This window comes from Nothoprocta perdicaria, unplaced genomic scaffold (genome assembly GCF_003342845.1).
Source record: "Nothoprocta perdicaria isolate Ctin4 unplaced genomic scaffold, notPer1 scaffold_66, whole genome shotgun sequence".
Taxonomy (NCBI): domain Eukaryota; kingdom Metazoa; phylum Chordata; class Aves; order Tinamiformes; family Tinamidae; genus Nothoprocta; species Nothoprocta perdicaria.
In genome coordinates, this window is record NW_020455932.1 from 183,322 (window position 1) to 199,774 (window position 16,453).

The following is a 16,453-nucleotide window of genomic DNA, read 5'->3' on the forward strand; positions in this document are numbered from 1 at the left end:
CAGCGCTGCAGGGCCTGGCGGCGCCGCGGGGGCTCCTGGGAGTTGTAGTACTGCGCACCCCCCTCCGGTGATCCCCAGCATCCATCCCCGCGGGGCGCCCGCCGGCTCCCGCCTCAGCGCGGGGCGGCCGGGCCCGGCAGGAGCCGCCCGGCTGCCGCTGAGGGGCGATGCGGCCCTCGCCGCCGGAACCGGCCAGCCCGGGAGGCCGCGGAGGCATCAGGGTGCGGGCGGGCTCCAGGCGGCCCCGGAACCGGCACGTGCCAGGGCCGCTGTGCTTGCCCCAAATCCGCGCTAATTCAAGCCAATTCGGGTGCAGCGAGCCCGTCGTGGCGTGGCCACATCGTGCCGCCATGTCCCCACATAACCCCCGTGGTGTCCCCGGCCTGGTCCGGCCGCCCCGGCTCCCTCCGGGGAGGAGGGCGATGGTGGCACCGTTAAGCAGGGCTGTGAGCGTGGCCTTGCAGCCCCTCTGCGTGCGGGCATGATGGGGGTCAGGCAGCCCGCGGTTGGCTTCTAGTGATGCTGCCAGTGACGGCCCCGGCGGCTCCTTCCTTGGCCCATCAAGCGGCCGGATTTGGGGCTGGAGGTGTTTTCTGGATCCGCCACCCTCTGTTCCCCTCCAGCCTGCCACCTGTGCCCAGAAGCACGTCCCGGTGCTCCCGAGGCTGTGGTTTCATCGCAGCGCCCAGCGCAGGACCAAGGGCTGGACTAAGCCCGGCCTTGGAGCTCTGCTCTCCTTCATTGCCCTCATTTTCCACTCTTGGTTGCAAGGATGTGATCCAGGAGGTTGTGAAGCTACGTTGGCTCTGTCAGCCTCAGTAAAGGTGACAGCAGAACTTCTTGGACCAGAACCCCTTTGCCCAGGAGAGGTACAAGGTGGCACCTAAAAGACTCCCTCATCCGGAGTGCCTCCAGCCTGCAGACAGTGCTGCTGGCAGGGAGCCTTGGGTCTCAGTAGGCACCAGAGGTACCATCGGTGTGGAGACGTTTTGGGGTGGCTCATTGGAAGCACGTGCCCAGTTTAGTAATGACCCTTGATAGCTTCATTTCCACCGTGTGAAACAGGGCTGCTTCAACTACAGTAGCAAAAGCAGTAGCTAAACTGGTAACTTCTTTTCCCCTTTGGAGTCAGTTTCAAAGGTTTTCCTCTCATTCCTGTTTGTTTCAGCAGGAGGGTTGCAAGAAGAGATCCTGCAGCTGGCACGTTTGTGAATTCACAAGAAGGGTGGAGATTAAAAATGTCAAAAATTACTACAGAGCTGCTTTTGGAAAGGGCTGTTCCAAGGTCTACTAGGCTGCGAAAGATTGAGACGCTGAAGTAAGTGCAAACAGGCCCGTGGAAAATTCCAGCTGAATTCAACACGGGCAATCCTTTTTGTCTTTGTTTTCTGAGTACTTTTGCTGAAATAAGAGAGGCTGTTACAAAACATGGACTAGGGGATGCCATTCTCCATGCAGTACCAGTGGGCATTAGCTGAATTAGCAGCAGATACCACCTCTCTTCACCATATATATTCTGTATGTGCCACCTTCTTCCTGTAAAACTGTTTTAAATCCAGATTCTGATTTCCTCACCCTGAGAAACTTTACTTTCTGCCCCCCTCCATTTTTTATTTTGATAGCAGTTGCTTATTGTGAATAGGAAAATCACTTCTGGTGTGGGTTTTAGAGAGTTTTAAAAATGTTTTGGCATTATTTTCCTTCCTGTCTCTATCACTTTCCATCCACTGTAAATCCAAGATCTAGAATATGACTATACAAGCATTGCAGAGAGGGAGAATAAGCTATGACACATAGAGAAATCTCTAAAAAACATCTTGTTGCTCAGATCCTTACTTGTAATTGTTGAAAAAAAATGTATCTTTACAGATGTTTAATACAGTGGAATTTTCTTATTCTAGAACTTGCCAATCTGAGTGTCTGTGTGAGCTGAATTCTGGCTGATGCCTTTGCAAATTGTGTTTTTTCATACTTTGAAGTTTTTCTTTTTATCTTATGATAAGATACTGTTCTTAGAAACTCCAAGTTTATCTGAGGAGTGATGTTGCAGTAATCTGGGAGACAAAGGGATGTTGAGATGTTTGAACTAGTAAAATTCTAAAATATAGTTTTCCCCTTGATTTTGATTATTAATATTTCTAAAAGGTCCATTTGGGGAATATTGGGTTAAATTTCTCTCAAAATTTGTCCCTATCCCAATTCCAAATGGTTCACACTTGAAACCAAACTGGCAGAGGAATCAAGGTCAGCCTTGCAGCCAGCTGAATTGCAATTAGCCTTTCTTATGTACTTCAATCAAGTAGCTGGTCTCTGAAATGGCAGGTGAATGAGAAGTGATCCTGCTTCTTAAATTTATTTCCTTTTTCACTTTTCAGTTGCAGGTCTTTGAACCTTCTTTTGCTAATCATAGTGGATAGAGATTTTGTTTATTAAAGAAATTCACATTTACATCCTCAAGAGATGTTAGCTCTCGAGAGTGGATGTTCCCTCTGGCGCCCAGCTGGAACCCGAAGGGCCCGTTCTAGATTCGAGACACATCTAAATGAACCTCATTCTTATAATACGTAATTTTCAATTTCTCATGAGAGATTATATTTTTTTTCACCTCACAAATATTTTACATCCTCCTCCTCCAGGACAGAATGCTTCTGCTTTGTTGGTGGCAGCATTGTGAATTTTAGGTATATTTATATAGAATCCTTAAGGTTGGAAGGGACTTCTAGAGATCATCTAGTCCAAACCCCCTGCACACACAGGGTCACAAAATGTATATAACGGAAATGTATCTCAATTTCAGATTACTTGTACATCAAATAATCTACAAGACTTTAAGCTCTGGGTTTATTATCCCAGACACAGCAACCTCTCCAATTATGTGTGCTTGAAGCAGTGAATAATGCAAATCAAAAAATGAACCAATGAGTTAAGCTGAACTAGAAGTGCTGCAAGGTGGTGGGACCTCGTATCCAACTTGTTTTTCCAGAAAACTGCGGGTAACTAATGATCTATATATTTTTTCAGCCTATCCAAGCTGCAGTTGAAGACCGGAGACTTAGACCCACGGTTGTTTTCCCGTCTGAGGCATCTGCAGAAACTTGATCTCTCCGATAATTTATTGGATAAATTTCCCAACAGTCTAACCCTGCCTGATCTGCGTGTCCTAAACTGCAACAACAACCAACTGGAAGATGTAACTGCTCTGAAGCAGTTCCCCCTGCTCGAGGAGCTCACCTATGAGAACAACATGTATCTGACCGTGAGTTACAACCCATCCTTACATGCTAAGTATTAAATAGAGTGAGAAATAAATAGCACTTATAGCACTTAATCAGCAAGTATTAGGACATCTCAAAAAGTAGTGTTTCTATTCCCCTTTTACAGATTTGGAAATTATGGTGAAAATTGGTGACTTGTGGAAAAGTGCTCAGCGATTAAAATCTATGTGTCTGAATCTACAGATTCTCCAGGCCAGGGCCCCATCTGGGGCAGCTTCTCAAGCAAAATACCTTACCTTCATACTCGTATAAAATTTAGGGATATAATACATAATAACAACTGTGTAGAAATGTCCACCTAGTGCTTCTGCCTGTTCCAGAAGTCTATTCTAGAAAAGCCTGCTTGGTCTTCTGCTGAAAGGTTGAATTTAGAGATTATTTTAATTTAGTTTAGAATTGGAGATTTTTCTAATTTAGATTTTCCAGCTTGTCTACTGACTGTATGCAATGTAAGTGTCTGAAACTAATTTTCTGTATGCTTTAGGTGGCACAAGCCACTGCTGTTGTCCTCATGTGCTGTTCATTGTTGTGTGCTGGCACAAACATCTGTGTGACTTCATGTTCAACTAGCATGGTGAATATTCGTGCCCCCAAATCTTCTCGGGCTGGCAAACCCTGCTGGTATTCACCTATTTTACACTGAGCAGGCCTTCCTCTGTGTTAGATGCCCAAAGTAAGAAGATGTGAATGGGATTGCCCACGTTGCACCCAGGCAGGAGCAGATCAGCCTAGTTCCACCGCTGCCACCTTGTGCTGGATGTTAGTACTGCGTGAGTTGAGGTAGGGTTTAAATCTGCCCAAATACCCCAACTTCGAGGAGAGTTTTAAATTTACAGGTAACAGATGATTGTTTCAACTGGAAATGCTGAGAGGATTTTGTGAAGTGCCCTTTGCTGAATACATACATTCTGATCCTTCTTGGTTATGTTTCAATAAGGAACACATATCTGTAGTTAAAGCATGTACCATGTGTGCAGTTTTCAAAAGTTCATCTCTTTCCAGACCAATGATGACTATAAAGTGATGTTTCTTTTGCAAAATCTCCGGCTCCTCAATGGCAAGGATATAACCAAACTGGCTAATCATGTGAGGCATGTCAATAGTCGTAAGCTCACCAACAAGGTAAGATTAATGCTTTTTTTTTTCCATGTGTCAGTGCCTGCCAAATAACTACATACATGGCTGTGTTCAGTTCAATGACAGGATGACACATAGTCATAGTTAAGATAATGCTGATACAATCTGAGCACAGTTTGGGCCACAATAAAGGCCTTGTTACTAATTTCTCTGCTCAGTACTGCAGAGGTCTTGAGGAGGGTATGGTGTGACCCTAGGCAACAGGGCATGGGTGACTGCTGGAATTAGCAGTTAGGAGACACAGTGTGTTCCCTTGTGTTGTTTGTGATGGTGCTTGTGCCCCAGATGCCTTTAAACAGATTTGAATTACCAAAGAAATAGAAGCAATGCCACTATGTAGATATTGAAGTTTTGGCATTGGCAACTTCTCACATGCTTTTATAAATACTCCTATACTGTTCTCCTGCTACTTTGGCCATAATCTGTGAATAAACCCACTCATTCTTCTAGGTTACTGCTCACTGGGAAAAATTCTTCCGCGACCAGCTTCCTGAGAAATACACAGTTGAGCAAGTGAAGTCTATCAAGAAAAAATTCCTGAAGTCGGTACAAACGAATGTGGTATATGGACCCAGCTCACTCAGTGAATTCACCCGCTGGCGGGTAGGTCACGCTTCACTCACCCCGCTGTTCTTGAAGCGAGGACTCTGCAGCCTGGTCTTGAGTGGTGGTCATCTACAGGAGTCACTGTCGTCACTCATTTACAGTGTTAGGGAGTCAGGCAGATTGTCAGATGCTGGTCTGTCCTGAGCCATCTTCAGCCTCTCTGCGATGCTGTAATTTCAGTGAACTCCCTTGGCACAGTCTTACTCTTCACGTCTGTCTCTTTCTGCATAGAGTGATAACAGTCACAGGGGTTGGCTGAGGGGCTGCAGTCTGAATATGTTTGAATTCCAGCCTTTGAATCATAATCCCCTGAGACCCTTTGAGTGGGGCACATTGTATAGGGACAGCAGGAGCACCCTCTTCGCTTAGCTCTGTCAGTAAACTTTGTGCTGTGAGCATAGGGCTCTTCCATCAGTTGGGAAATTCACATAGAATAAAATCATAGAATCCTTAAGTTTGGAAGGGACCTTTAGAGACTTGCCTGGCTTTTTTCTTTTTTTTTTTTTTCCATTTTGTACATATGTGTATCACACAGAATCACAGAATGGTTGAGGTTGGAAGGGACCTCTAGAGATCATCTAGTCCAGCCCCTCTGCTCCAGCAGGGACACCCAGAGCACAGGGTGGCATCCAGGCGGGTTTGGAGACCTCCAGAGAAGGAGCCTCCACAGCCTCCCTGGGCAGCCTGTGCCAGGGCTCTGTCACCCTCACGGGGAAGAAGTTCTTCCTCATATGGAGATGGAACTGCCTGGGTTTCAACTTACACCCATTACCCCTTGTCCTGTCACTGGCCACCACTGGTATTTGATTGTGATTGCAGGTGAAAATGATTGCAGAAGAGTTTCTGGCATCCTCTTTGGGTCTGGAAGAAAACACAGATCCCAAAACAGAGGAAGAAACGGATGAGAATGAGGAAGAAAGTACAGAAAGCCCCAGGGAAGTTGTGGAGGACATTAGTCAGGTAGGTGATTTTTCCAGTTAAATTAACAACTTCCTTTTTATTTTCTGCCAGTTCAGTAGCACTTTTCAGTTTACATTTTTGATTCTTTGGTAACTCTGTGGACAGTCTTGGACTCCAGCCTATATTCAACAGTTGGGGCAATATTTTATGCCCAGATTGAAGCCTTTTTGGCGTTAAGAATTTGGTTGCTATCCAAGAAGAGAGAGTTTTCATTCTCATAGGAGACCCAAAAGATTTTGTCGGTCTAGTCCTACACTTGCCATCTCTTTGGGGAAGGACCTTTTAGTTGGAGAGCTGGTCTGACATAGGCTAGAAGTCAGTGGTGCTTGGCCTCTTGGAAATGGCTGCATTTTGAGTCCCCTTGGTCGGGGCGGGGGGCAGATTTGCTTTTCTTTATTATGTATAAATCACAAATAAATGGGGAAAGGGAATTAAGTTCAAAATCAGGCTGTCTTGTGTGATTTCCGTTATCTTCTGCCTCTTAAGAACCGTGCAGCTTTGGTTTGTTTGTGATTCTTTGCAACTCACTCTGTAACTGTGGGAGGGTATTTATATTTGATCAAATAATCTCTCTGATTTACAAATCATGCACATCTTGGGGAGGGTAGAAACCTTCTGCAGAAACCAACAGTCTATCTCCTAGGTCAAACTAACTCCCAATAAGAGGAAAAGAAATAATTCCACACCAAGCTCCAGAAACAAGAGGTCTAAGTCCCAGGCAACCACCAAGGAGGAGGCTGCACTTGGTCCTAGAAAGTCCAGTCACTTGCAGGATGACCCAGCTCCCGACAAACCGCGAACGTCGAACCAGAAAGCCAAAGCGGCAGCCCCTGACCAGGGAGCTGAAGGGACACATGGGAATGGAGAGCAGATTCCCAAGACACAAAGCAACAGAAGATCCTGCCAGCTGACAGCAGAGCAAAAAAGCCAGGAGCAGGACAACGGAGTCGTTAGCTTGACGCCAGTTAAGAATGTCAAGGGCAAGGTATGTCCCTCAGCTCCCCCGGGAATGGCCTTTGGCCCCTTGGTCTAGCGGGAGGAGCCACATTCAGATTTTGGCAGAGGTCTGCACTTCTTGGAGCTCATGACTCGCCCCACATATTGTGAGTTACGGTTTTTGTTTTGTTTTTTTAAATCTCTCTCAGAGGCATGAGGGAAGGGCCCCCTTGGAGACAGTGAACTCTGCAGGGGAAGGATGGACCAGCGCGCTGAAGTGCTGCACTGAAAGCTCGTTCCTAGAAACAGGACTGGCGTGACTTGCTTGCAGGTCAAAAAGAAGGCTGGACAGGGGGAAGTGTTTCCCCCTCAGCTCAGATCCCTGGGAATCAGGAGGGTTTTCACATTGCTCTGCAGCAGGAGATGGGGTTCACTGCTGGGGTCTGCTGGGCACATCTTCTCCAAACAGCTCCTTGCTGGTTTAGGAGTTTTGAGCATTGGTGGCACCTCAGTCTGGCCTGTTCTCTGTAGCATGAAAGGGCTGAAAAACATTTCAGTTTAACTTGGATTGCTGTGTTCAATAGAGGGGTCTGTTGAGTGATCGCACGCGTGCCTTTCACGCAAACCACTGTGGGAAAAATTTTCTAAAGTAGATGGTTTATTGTAGGAGGATGTCAGCGCAGAGCCATTGCATTTCCTTCAGTGTCACAGTAAAGGCAACAGCCGCGAGGATTTTAAAACACAGCTCTGGTCCTGTGTCTTCGAGCCATTGCCAGACTCTGAATCCAGGAAAGGTGAGCTCTTAAAGAAGTTTGCAGGATTCCCTGAAGCCCCTGTCTGTGGAATCCCACCAGATTCCATGAGCTAGACCCCTGCTCCTTCTTTAAGCTATTGTCACAAAGTGACTTGCAAATATCCTGCTTTAACTCTGAAAACAAGGGGCTGGGAAAGTATCAGGCAGTGGGATAAGCTGCAGTCTTCATGTATTACCCACCAGCCCGGGGATTTCTCCCCTCTTATTTTGCTCTTTCAGATCCCACTGTGAGCTCCTCTAGGACTGTGGCAACCTGTGGAGGGGAGGCTGTTTGTCTGATTGATTGTGAGACTGGGATGGTGCTGAAAAAGTATAAGGTGGCTACAGAGGTAGGCTGAAAAATGTGAGCAAATACATAAACATAATATGTTATAAACAGTTCTGAAAGAATGTTTCAAGCATTAGCATGGATAGATCTGAAGAGAATGAAGATAGAGATGGTAAACATTTCTGCTTTCCCTTTTAACCTGTTCGGTTTTTGTTAGTTTAAAAGATGACTCCACCTCTGTTTTCCTTATGCAGGTGCATGCACATATGCAGCCTGCTGAGAATGCCTCGTGGCAGTTTGTTTTGATAGCTTGTATTCTTCTAAGGATTGTTTTGAGAGTCAGCGCTCTGAATAGTCTTGTCATTTCACATGAATAATTCTCCTGATGGTTGTCTTATCTCTGACTTGGCAGCCATCCTGCTGACTGTTCTTTGTCATGATATTCTTGGTTTCTTTCCTATCCTAGGAGTTTTTCAGTGTTGCATGGACAACTCTCACAATGGTAGTTGGTGACAGTCGGAAGAAAACTCATAATATCTTGGCAGCTGCTGGGAGGAGAGGGATTGTCAAACTGATTCATGTGGCAGCTGACTTCTGCTATGGCGAGATAAAGGCTCATAAAAAGCCCATTGCTACTATCTGCTTCAGCCCAACTCACGAAACTCATCTTTTCAGTAAGTCATTGGTTCAGAATCTCTTTCATTTTAGTGATTAATAGAGAAAAGGCTGGGCTCCCTCACTAGGGGAGGAGTGGGAATTACCATGAGTGTGCAAGCAGATGTTGGTAAGTGGCTGCTTACAGAGACACCCACATACAAAGAGCATGGGCAGACACTCCAGACTGAATCACGTCTCCCGCTGCATTAACCTGCAGAAGGTACAAAACGTTCCAGCCACAAGGGCTGGCACTTCAGCTGAGGTGTGTCCTGCTTCTGGTTCAATAGCTCCCAGGCACATCAGCTCTCAGGGTGGCTCTCACGTGTTAGCCATAAACAAACTCAGCAGCAGGTTGGTTCCGCAGGGATGAGTAAGAAGAATGATGGCCAGGGCGGCCTGCTGGGGCCAGCAGCAAGGGCTCGGCCCGCAGGGCTCTCTGGGCTGCTGGATTTTGTGGTTTGTTGTTTTTTTCCAGTGAGCAAAACTGTGTGCTCGATTGCCTTTGATAAGTGAAAAATCTTTTGAGTCCCATGCCTTGTCAGAAGTTTTGATTCAGGTTCAGAGGGGGTCTTTGTCATGTTAGAGCGTGCAGAGCTTTGAGGTTTAAGGATTAGTGGGAATTGAACCATTGTATTGCAAATTGCAGCTGCATTGTCAAGGAAGCTGCAATGGAGCCATTGTGGCCACACCTTCACCCCCCCAGCACATTGTTTCTTTTGCCTGCAATTACCCACATCCTGGAGGAACTGCAGTGTTCTGTGACCCCTTAGGAATGGATTTTTGTTTGTTTAAACACAGACATTAGACACATTTCAAGTGTAAGCTCAAGAATGTAGGAAGCAGGAGCCTGGAGCAATCAGAGGCTGATACATGTCCATATATAACATTTAGTTGAGAAGGGTTAACAAGCTTGATATTGCCCTCTGGGTTGCACTGCAAGGTTCATTTACTTGCACAGATAGATTTATTACAATAAATTGACTGTTTTTACGTGCCTGTTTAGGGACTGGACAGTGTGAGGGAGGCTATGTTGTTAGAATATGGGTTGTTTTTACTGCCTGTATATCAGCTTTGGGACAAAGACCTTAAAAAATGTCACTCTCTAGATCAGAGCCTACTTTTCCCACAGGAGTCGCTCTAGGTGTGGGCACAGCACTACACGATATGCGCAATAAAGTGGCATGTGTCTAAGATGTAGGAGTTGGAACTGGTAACTTAGATTGCACATGAATGATCAGAAACACGAGCTCAGATTGGCACTAATTAAGAGCCTTGCAAAACCGCAGCATAGTAATGGACACCGGGAAACAAACCTTCCTTTTGTCCCCCTCTCAAAGTGTACACAGAAGAGGAAAAAAAGCAACAAGTGGTGAATGTGCATGTTTGACAACGTCTGTGAACTGTTGTTACTTAAGAAAGGAGCCTCTGTGACTGCTGCTGTGTTTTAATACCCTCTCTGATGCCCCAGGCTTAGCCTTTTACAGCCTGTGACACAGGTAGAATTTCCGACTGGCACAAAAAGAGCCAGATGGGCAGTGGTGCCACTACCTGCTTCTCTTCTGTGCCCCACAGCTGCATCCTATGACAAGCGAATTGCACTCTGGGATATTGGGATTCCAGACTGTGACTACAATTTCAAAGCAAGGTAAAGGTTCAAAAAATGGATGTGGCCAGTCCAGGAGCCTGTAACTGTCTGTAACTGTCACTTTGCAGCACCACTTACCTGACTGTTTCTTTCTTTTCTGTTGTTAGCCAGTTGCTGGTGCTGGAAGCCCTCTCTATTCCCCTAAGGATTGCCCTGGTGCCCACCTGCCCCGATCAGTACCTGCTGGCTGGATGTGAAGAAGGCTGCTTTTGCTGGAATATAAAACTGGATAAGGAACAGAAAAACAGGTGAGAAATAAGCTGGGGATGGACATACATTCACCATCCATACAAGGGACAAGCATCTAATCCCTGCAGTGACTTCATTTCTTTTCAAGGTTTATTCAAGGAAGTCCATATACCTTACCAAACTTAGAACCTGCTTGTCCCCTCTGTAGGGGCACAGTAGTAATACTAGTGAAATGCTAAAGGTGTGCTCAGAATTAGAAGGCCTGCTTTTATTAATACTTCATTAATGCTCCCGTGTTGCAGGCTAAACTAAATGGACTATCATCTTAAATGTGCCTTGAACCAAGTTTCTGTTACAGGAGCACATAGCCTAGTGCTGGTGTGTGGTATTACATGGGAAACTGGTGCTACACGGGGCAGTGGAGTTATCACAGCTGTGCTAGAACAGTCCATCCAATCCTAGGCATCTAGGGAAAAAAAAAAAACAAAACAAAAACACAAGAGAGGAACAGGACAAGTCATGCCTTGCTCACACATAGTAGTCATGACACTTACAAAAAATAGATAAGAAAAGTAAATCAGCCATCCCTTGGCAAATAAGCAAGCTCGACTGTGCGTTTATCTGCTCCCTTCAGCCAGAGACTAATGATTGAGTTTCACTTCCTGCCTTGCGTTTTGAAGTGTCCTTTCAGTGCAGTTGTCTTTAGGGAGTGCCTTGGGCAGTGCTTCATCCTTCCTCTTCACTCCTCACCAGGCCTTTTGAAGCCATGTTCCAGTTTCCGGATGACGAGGGGGACATGACAACGTCTCACAGGGTTGACGGGCTGGCATTTTTGAATGACGATGTCATAGGTGAGTGTAAACACGACAGAGCTGCTCAAAGAATCAGGCACCAAGAGCAAGGAAGGCCGATGCCAGTGTGCCGAGCAGAGGGATGCTGCGTGGGGTTTGGTTGCCTATCTTGTAGAGCACTGGGGGCTCTGGAGAACCCAGCTGTGTTTCAGTCACCCATCTGCCCCAAGGAAGGTGTGGGTAAGAGGTACAAATCGGTTGGAGCAGGAAGGTAGGACCCTTCCCAGTGAGCACTCTCAGCCTGGTATGGCCAAAGGGGAGCAGGTGAGAGCCCCTTGCAGCTTAAGGGCTGTCAGCAGCAGTGTTTTGTGGAGAATTAGGAATTCCAAACCCGGGAAGATGCTAAACGCATGGGTCAGGACAAGGTCTTTGTGCCGCCAAGAAGCTTAGACTTGTCCAACAGTTCAGGAACATAAAAATGGGATGGATTATCCTCTACAGCCTCAAATTATCCCGAAACAAGGCACAGAAAGTTCTAAGGGTTGCTAGTGCTATCACAGGCAGGACAGAACACCTGGACCCAATGCTGGCCTTTGTTTTGGGGTGCTGGCAGCAGCTGACATGACTTCTCTTTGTCTTTCACCCTCAGTTTCAAAGAGCTCTAAAACAGGTTGCATATTCCTATGGAGCTGGAGTCGGTCTTTTGACGGGAAGGGGAAAGCCTCTCAGCGAACGATCTCTGCAGTGATTCTGGCCGAGCTCGAGTGGTCAACAACAGACATGTCCTACCTGACGCTCAGCACCTGCCCAGGTAGGCAGCACTGCCCCTCCACACAAGCACCGCGGCAGAGACAACGCTCAAGAATTGCTTTTAATGATGCTTAACTGAAGCAGAGTTTCTCCCACCTCCACTATCACATATTGGAGGATTCTGTAATTCAAGACAGGCCTGGATTTCATTGCCTGTCTAAGGGACGGCCTCTGGTCCCCTCCTTGGGAGCAGTAGGAGTCTTGGCTCATCCCTGCACAGCAGCTGACACCAGCTCCTGGTTGGGAGCTTTGTATGAGCATGGGTTGGGTTCAGGGCTCTATTAATGCAAACCTAGTATTTCCCACAGAAGGGGGAGCAGATCCAGCTTAGTGTTACACCGACTGTCCCAGCATAATCTTCCTTGTAGGGTCTTAAAGAAGGCCTGCAGGGAACACGGGTTGGTGATACAGCCTTCCTGGACTACTGTTTACCCCATCTAACACTGCGGGCATCTGGCCTCTTAAGATGAGCACAGCATAAACAATCTTCATCTGATGGCCACCTCCCAAAACCAGCTCATTTGTTACAGCCTTGAAAAGCCTAAAAGACAGAAGAGAGCCTGCAGAGCATTTATTACTCGTTTGTCTCTACTAGAATAAGATACTTTAACAAAAGAGAGTTTAAATTCAAGGCCAGGTAACCTAAGGTTTTTGTTCTGTGCTAGAAACTTGCTGAAATGTGGCATCGTCTGCGACGATCCCACGACGTTGTCTTGAGCTTTGCTCTAAAGAGAAATGCTTTCTCAGCTTCATGGTAGTTTTTCAACTTTTTTTTTTTCTTTTTGCTCTTACAGCAAAAGAGTATGTGTTCTGTGGGGATGAGAAGGGAAGTGTGTGGATGTACAACCTCTCAAACTGCACCACAGCATGGAGTACTGCAAAGGGAAAACGCTCAGACAAGAGAATCCCTCCCACACAGGTAGGTCTCATTTTCTCTTTTGAGACTGAATTAGCTTCTCTTCCTACCCTGTGCAGCTGCCCAGACAGGTGCCACCTGGATGGAGTTTCTTAAGTGGACTTGCACCAAAATTGCCCTATTGTTTTCTCTAGCTTTCACCTTTGACTTGTTCCTTTAAAAACAATCTTTCCAGAGTGTGACCAAAGCTGTTTTTCAAAACTCAACAGAAACAATTCTGAAGGAACAAAAAGAGCTGTAAAGCAAGTCTGTTTACTCTTGCATTCTGCAGCCTGCCTAGCAAAAAGGCCCCCTACAATAAATCTGCTAGTTAAATTGCCTCGCTGAAAAGGGACGATGCCATTTCTGCAGCCAGTTAACCAAGGTGCACATACCCTCTCCTTGGCAAGTCAGTACATTGGTAACCACAGCAAATGTTTGCAGGCACACAGAAAAGGGCTGGCTGCTTTGAGGTGATCTTGTCACCCTTCTGCTTAGTCCTTCCCTGGCCTCTGGAGCCAGTCCTGCCTCAGGCTTCCTTGCATGATGAAGGCATTCAAAGAGCAGTAACATAAACCCTCATAAAGACGGTTACTCCAGAAATGGCCATTAAATATAGGTTTGATGTGATCTACATTGCTCTTTTTGATTTTACATGAATATTGCCCAGTCAGTCCTTCCAGGAGTGAGGACTAAGTACTTTTAAATTTGCCTTTCTGATGAAATCCTTCTGCTTTAAACTTGAGTTCTTTTGAAAAGGACACGAGAGAACGAGGTTGATGTAGGACATCATAAAAGTGCATGTCCTGTCATGAAAAGGGGGATCCCAGGTTGGTGGGGATATCGCACGGCTCTGGGAGCAGATTCTGCAGCAACCCAGCTGTCAAACTGGGATTGCAGGAGTTGTATCCTCCATTGTGTATCCTCCAAGTTAGGGACACAATGTGGGTCCTTTCGGACACAAACTCTCTTATCTTCCTAGATTCTGAAGTGGCCAGAGCTTCGAGCAAACGGGGAGCAGCTGACTGAAGTCCTAATAAACAATGTGGTGACAGATCCAACCTTCACTTACCTTGTTGCTTTAACGAGTGTGAACATAACAGCCATTTGGAAGAAGTCATAGTTCTTTGTAACTGAAAATTTCATTCACGTGCTTTGAAATAGTGCAGTATTAGTGACTGTTACCCATGTAACCATGAAGTTTTCTAGACCAGCTTATTATCGTTCAAGAAAAAAAAAAGGGACGAGTTTGTTACAACTCATCAAGTCATTGTAAACCTCCAATTTCTTTTACTGTAAACCTCCAGTTTCTTTTACTGTAAGTTTTCACAATTTGTGCATTTGTTTTATAGAAACAACACTTAATAAAACAAAATACCAGTTGAGTTGGCAGTGCATAGACTTTTTGGAGAGGAAAAAGAAAAGCGGGAATGGGATAGTGCTAGGAGCGTTCAGGTACCCCTATCACTCACTGCTTCTCAGGCTGCAAGTACAGTCACTAAGCCAACACATACCCCTGTCAACAGCCTGGTAAAAGCATTTGCCTGATCGTTCCCATTAGAAAAGAAGAATTTATTTTAATGAATTATCCATTGAATCAAACACGACTTTTACCCTCTTGATAAATTGCCTATCTGGTTCAAGAGGATGAGTGGGTTCAATGAGTGGGACATAGAAAATCTTTGTCACAATGAAGGTTTAAGTAAAGCATTCAGCTAACAGCCATATCACTCTACATTAGAAGTCCATTCTAATATGATTATTTTATTCAATTCCTTCCTGCTTGTCTTTGATGGCAACCTGTAAAATAAAAAAATACAGACACTAAGATAAGAGATATCACTGAGATGGAAAGAGTTACTTTACACATTGAGAGCATCAGGATTCTGCGACCTACAAGAGCAACTAGGAAACAACAATGCAGAGGGCACCACGTGAAGAAATCTCTACAGCACACACTAAATAATAAAGCAAAATCAAAATGAGCTTATAAAAGAATTGCTACTCCACTATGAGCATTATCAGATACATTACATATGTATCAAATTATTAAAAGCATGTTGTCTGCACTTTTTAGCTAGGTTAAGTCTCACAAATTTGACACTAAATGTTTTGTAGTACAGTAGAATTTACCAAAGAGGGTTAAAAAACAAACAAAAACTAGAAACTAGGAGCACAGTTTTCTGCACCAGTAACACTACGAGAAATCCAATACTGAGCAACGAGAGAAGGCAAAAACATCATCCCCTGCAGGGAACGCCGGGGGGTTCAGGGCTGCCCCCCACCACCCGCTAAGAAGGAGCTGTCGGGATGCCAGCCTAGCACTGAGCCTAAGCAAGCTGCCCCAGGATTGTGCAGTGTCAATGCACCCTCCTTTCTGTTCAGCACTGAACTCCATGAAGTTGCTGCGGTGGGAAAGGGCGCACCCTGAAGCGCTCCTCGAGCAGGGAGAGCTCGCTGATGAGGTCGGTGATGGCGTTGGTGAAGGCCTCCTGCGGGCTGTAGTCGGGCGTGGTCTGCACGCGGATGATGATCTTGTGCTCCAGCGGGTGCGGCACCTTGTAGCCGGCGAACAGGACCTGCGGGTCCTTGAGCAGCTGCCTGCGAGCGGCGGCGCTGAGCGGCGCGGGCGCCCTGCGCCGCCGCCCCCCGCCGCCCCCGGCCCCACTCACGACTTGATGATGTTGCCCAGCGTGTGGTCCTCCTTGTTGATGGTGAAGAGACACGCGTTGGGCACCTTCGTGTCCTTGTTGATGGTGATCCTGCCGCGGCACGCGCCCGCTCAGCGGTGCCGCCGCCTGCGCCGCCGGCCCGGCCCCCCCTGGCCGCGGCGCCCCCTCCGGGGCCCCGGCGCCCCCCCCCCCCGGCCCCGGTGCCCGCCCCCGGCCCCGCTCACTTCTTCTCGCCCTCGAAGAGCAGGAAGGACTCGAAGGCCGGAGGCGCGTTCATGATCCCGCCGCCGCCGTTGCCACGGCGCCCCGCGCGTCACTTCCGCCCGCCGCCGCGCCGCTTCCGGGGGCGGTGCCGCCAGCACCCCGCCGCGGAGGGGAGGGCGCCGCGCAGCCCGCGCGAGGGGCTCCTGGTGACGTCGGCGCCAGCGGTGACGTCAGCGCCGGGCCGCCATGTTACCGGGGCGGCACCAGTGACGTCACCAGCACAGCCGCCTCAGTGCCCACGTGCTGCCGCTGGGGACTTCGCCACTGCCACCAGCTGAAAGGGCAGCAGTGACGTCATCACCGGCACTGCCAGTGACGTCACCGCCGGGGCCATGAGCGGCGCCTCCCGCCATGAGGAGCTGCCAGAGCCGCCCTGCCACCGCAGTGGCCACTAGTGCCGCGGCCAGGGATGGCACCAGGGATGGCACCGGTGCCACGAGCAGCGTCACCCCCGGCACCACGGGTGCCACCATGCACAGGAACAGCCAGGGCCGCCCTGCCAGCACCATGGCCACTAGTGCCGCTGCCAATGAC

General features: G+C 47.5%; 4 protein-coding genes across 4 annotated transcripts in view; 1 reads left to right on the forward strand and 3 right to left on the reverse strand.

The window, feature by feature from the left end:
- ALKBH4 (alkB homolog 4, lysine demethylase) overlaps positions 1-352 on the reverse strand; it is a 2,553-nt gene extending 2,201 nt beyond the window's left edge. The window contains exon 1 of the mRNA XM_026050139.1: positions 190-352. Within this exon, the coding sequence (XP_025905924.1) occupies positions 190-352 (163 nt within the window). The remainder of the gene's footprint in view (positions 1-189) is intronic.
- Positions 353-1,178: 826 nt separating this feature from the next.
- LRWD1 (leucine rich repeats and WD repeat domain containing 1) lies at positions 1,179-14,327 on the forward strand. Its single transcript, XM_026050172.1, has 15 exons — positions 1,179-1,318; positions 3,022-3,256; positions 4,278-4,397; positions 4,863-5,015; positions 5,838-5,978; positions 6,622-6,963; positions 7,582-7,708; positions 7,948-8,057; positions 8,463-8,670; positions 10,226-10,298; positions 10,406-10,546; positions 11,241-11,338; positions 11,928-12,089; positions 12,883-13,007; positions 13,966-14,327. Exons 1-15 carry the CDS (start codon positions 1,239-1,241, stop codon positions 14,104-14,106), a joined length of 2,256 nt encoding a protein of 751 aa, XP_025905957.1. The 5' UTR covers positions 1,179-1,238; the 3' UTR covers positions 14,107-14,327.
- A 74-nt stretch (positions 14,328-14,401) lies between these two features.
- On the reverse strand, positions 14,402-15,964 carry POLR2J (RNA polymerase II subunit J). The gene is made up of 4 exons (XM_026050173.1): positions 15,880-15,964; positions 15,656-15,745; positions 15,410-15,584; positions 14,402-14,783 (listed from the first exon to the last, which is right to left on the reverse strand). The coding sequence occupies exons 1-4, from the start codon at positions 15,930-15,932 to the stop codon at positions 14,748-14,750; spliced, it is 354 nt and encodes a 117-aa protein (XP_025905958.1). The 5' UTR covers positions 15,933-15,964; the 3' UTR covers positions 14,402-14,747.
- A 144-nt stretch (positions 15,965-16,108) lies between these two features.
- The window catches only part of LOC112956653 (ras GTPase-activating protein 4-like), a 9,562-nt gene continuing 9,217 nt past the window's right edge, over positions 16,109-16,453 (reverse strand). The window contains exon 21 of the mRNA XM_026050140.1: positions 16,109-16,193. Within this exon, the coding sequence (XP_025905925.1) occupies positions 16,109-16,193 (85 nt within the window). The remainder of the gene's footprint in view (positions 16,194-16,453) is intronic.

Excerpts from the sequence above, each read along its gene's own strand:
- POLR2J (XM_026050173.1), bottom strand. The coding sequence starts at position 15,932 with ATGAACGCGCCTCCGGCCTTCGAGTCCTTCCTGCTCTTCGAGGGCGAG. Across the intron at positions 15,746-15,879 it reads CTCTTCGAGGGCGAGAAGAA|GATCACCATCAACAAGGACA; the intron begins GTGAGCGGGGCC and ends GTGCCGCGGCAG. Across the intron at positions 15,585-15,655 it reads CTGGGCAACATCATCAAGTC|GCAGCTGCTCAAGGACCCGC; the intron begins GTGAGTGGGGCC and ends CGCCGCTCGCAG.
- LRWD1 (XM_026050172.1), top strand. The coding sequence starts at position 1,239 with ATGTCAAAAATTACTACAGAGCTGCTTTTGGAAAGGGCTGTTCCAAGG. Across the intron at positions 8,671-10,225 it reads TCACGAAACTCATCTTTTCA|CTGCATCCTATGACAAGCGA; the intron begins GTAAGTCATTGG and ends TGTGCCCCACAG. Across the intron at positions 12,090-12,882 it reads GACGCTCAGCACCTGCCCAG|CAAAAGAGTATGTGTTCTGT; the intron begins GTAGGCAGCACT and ends TTGCTCTTACAG.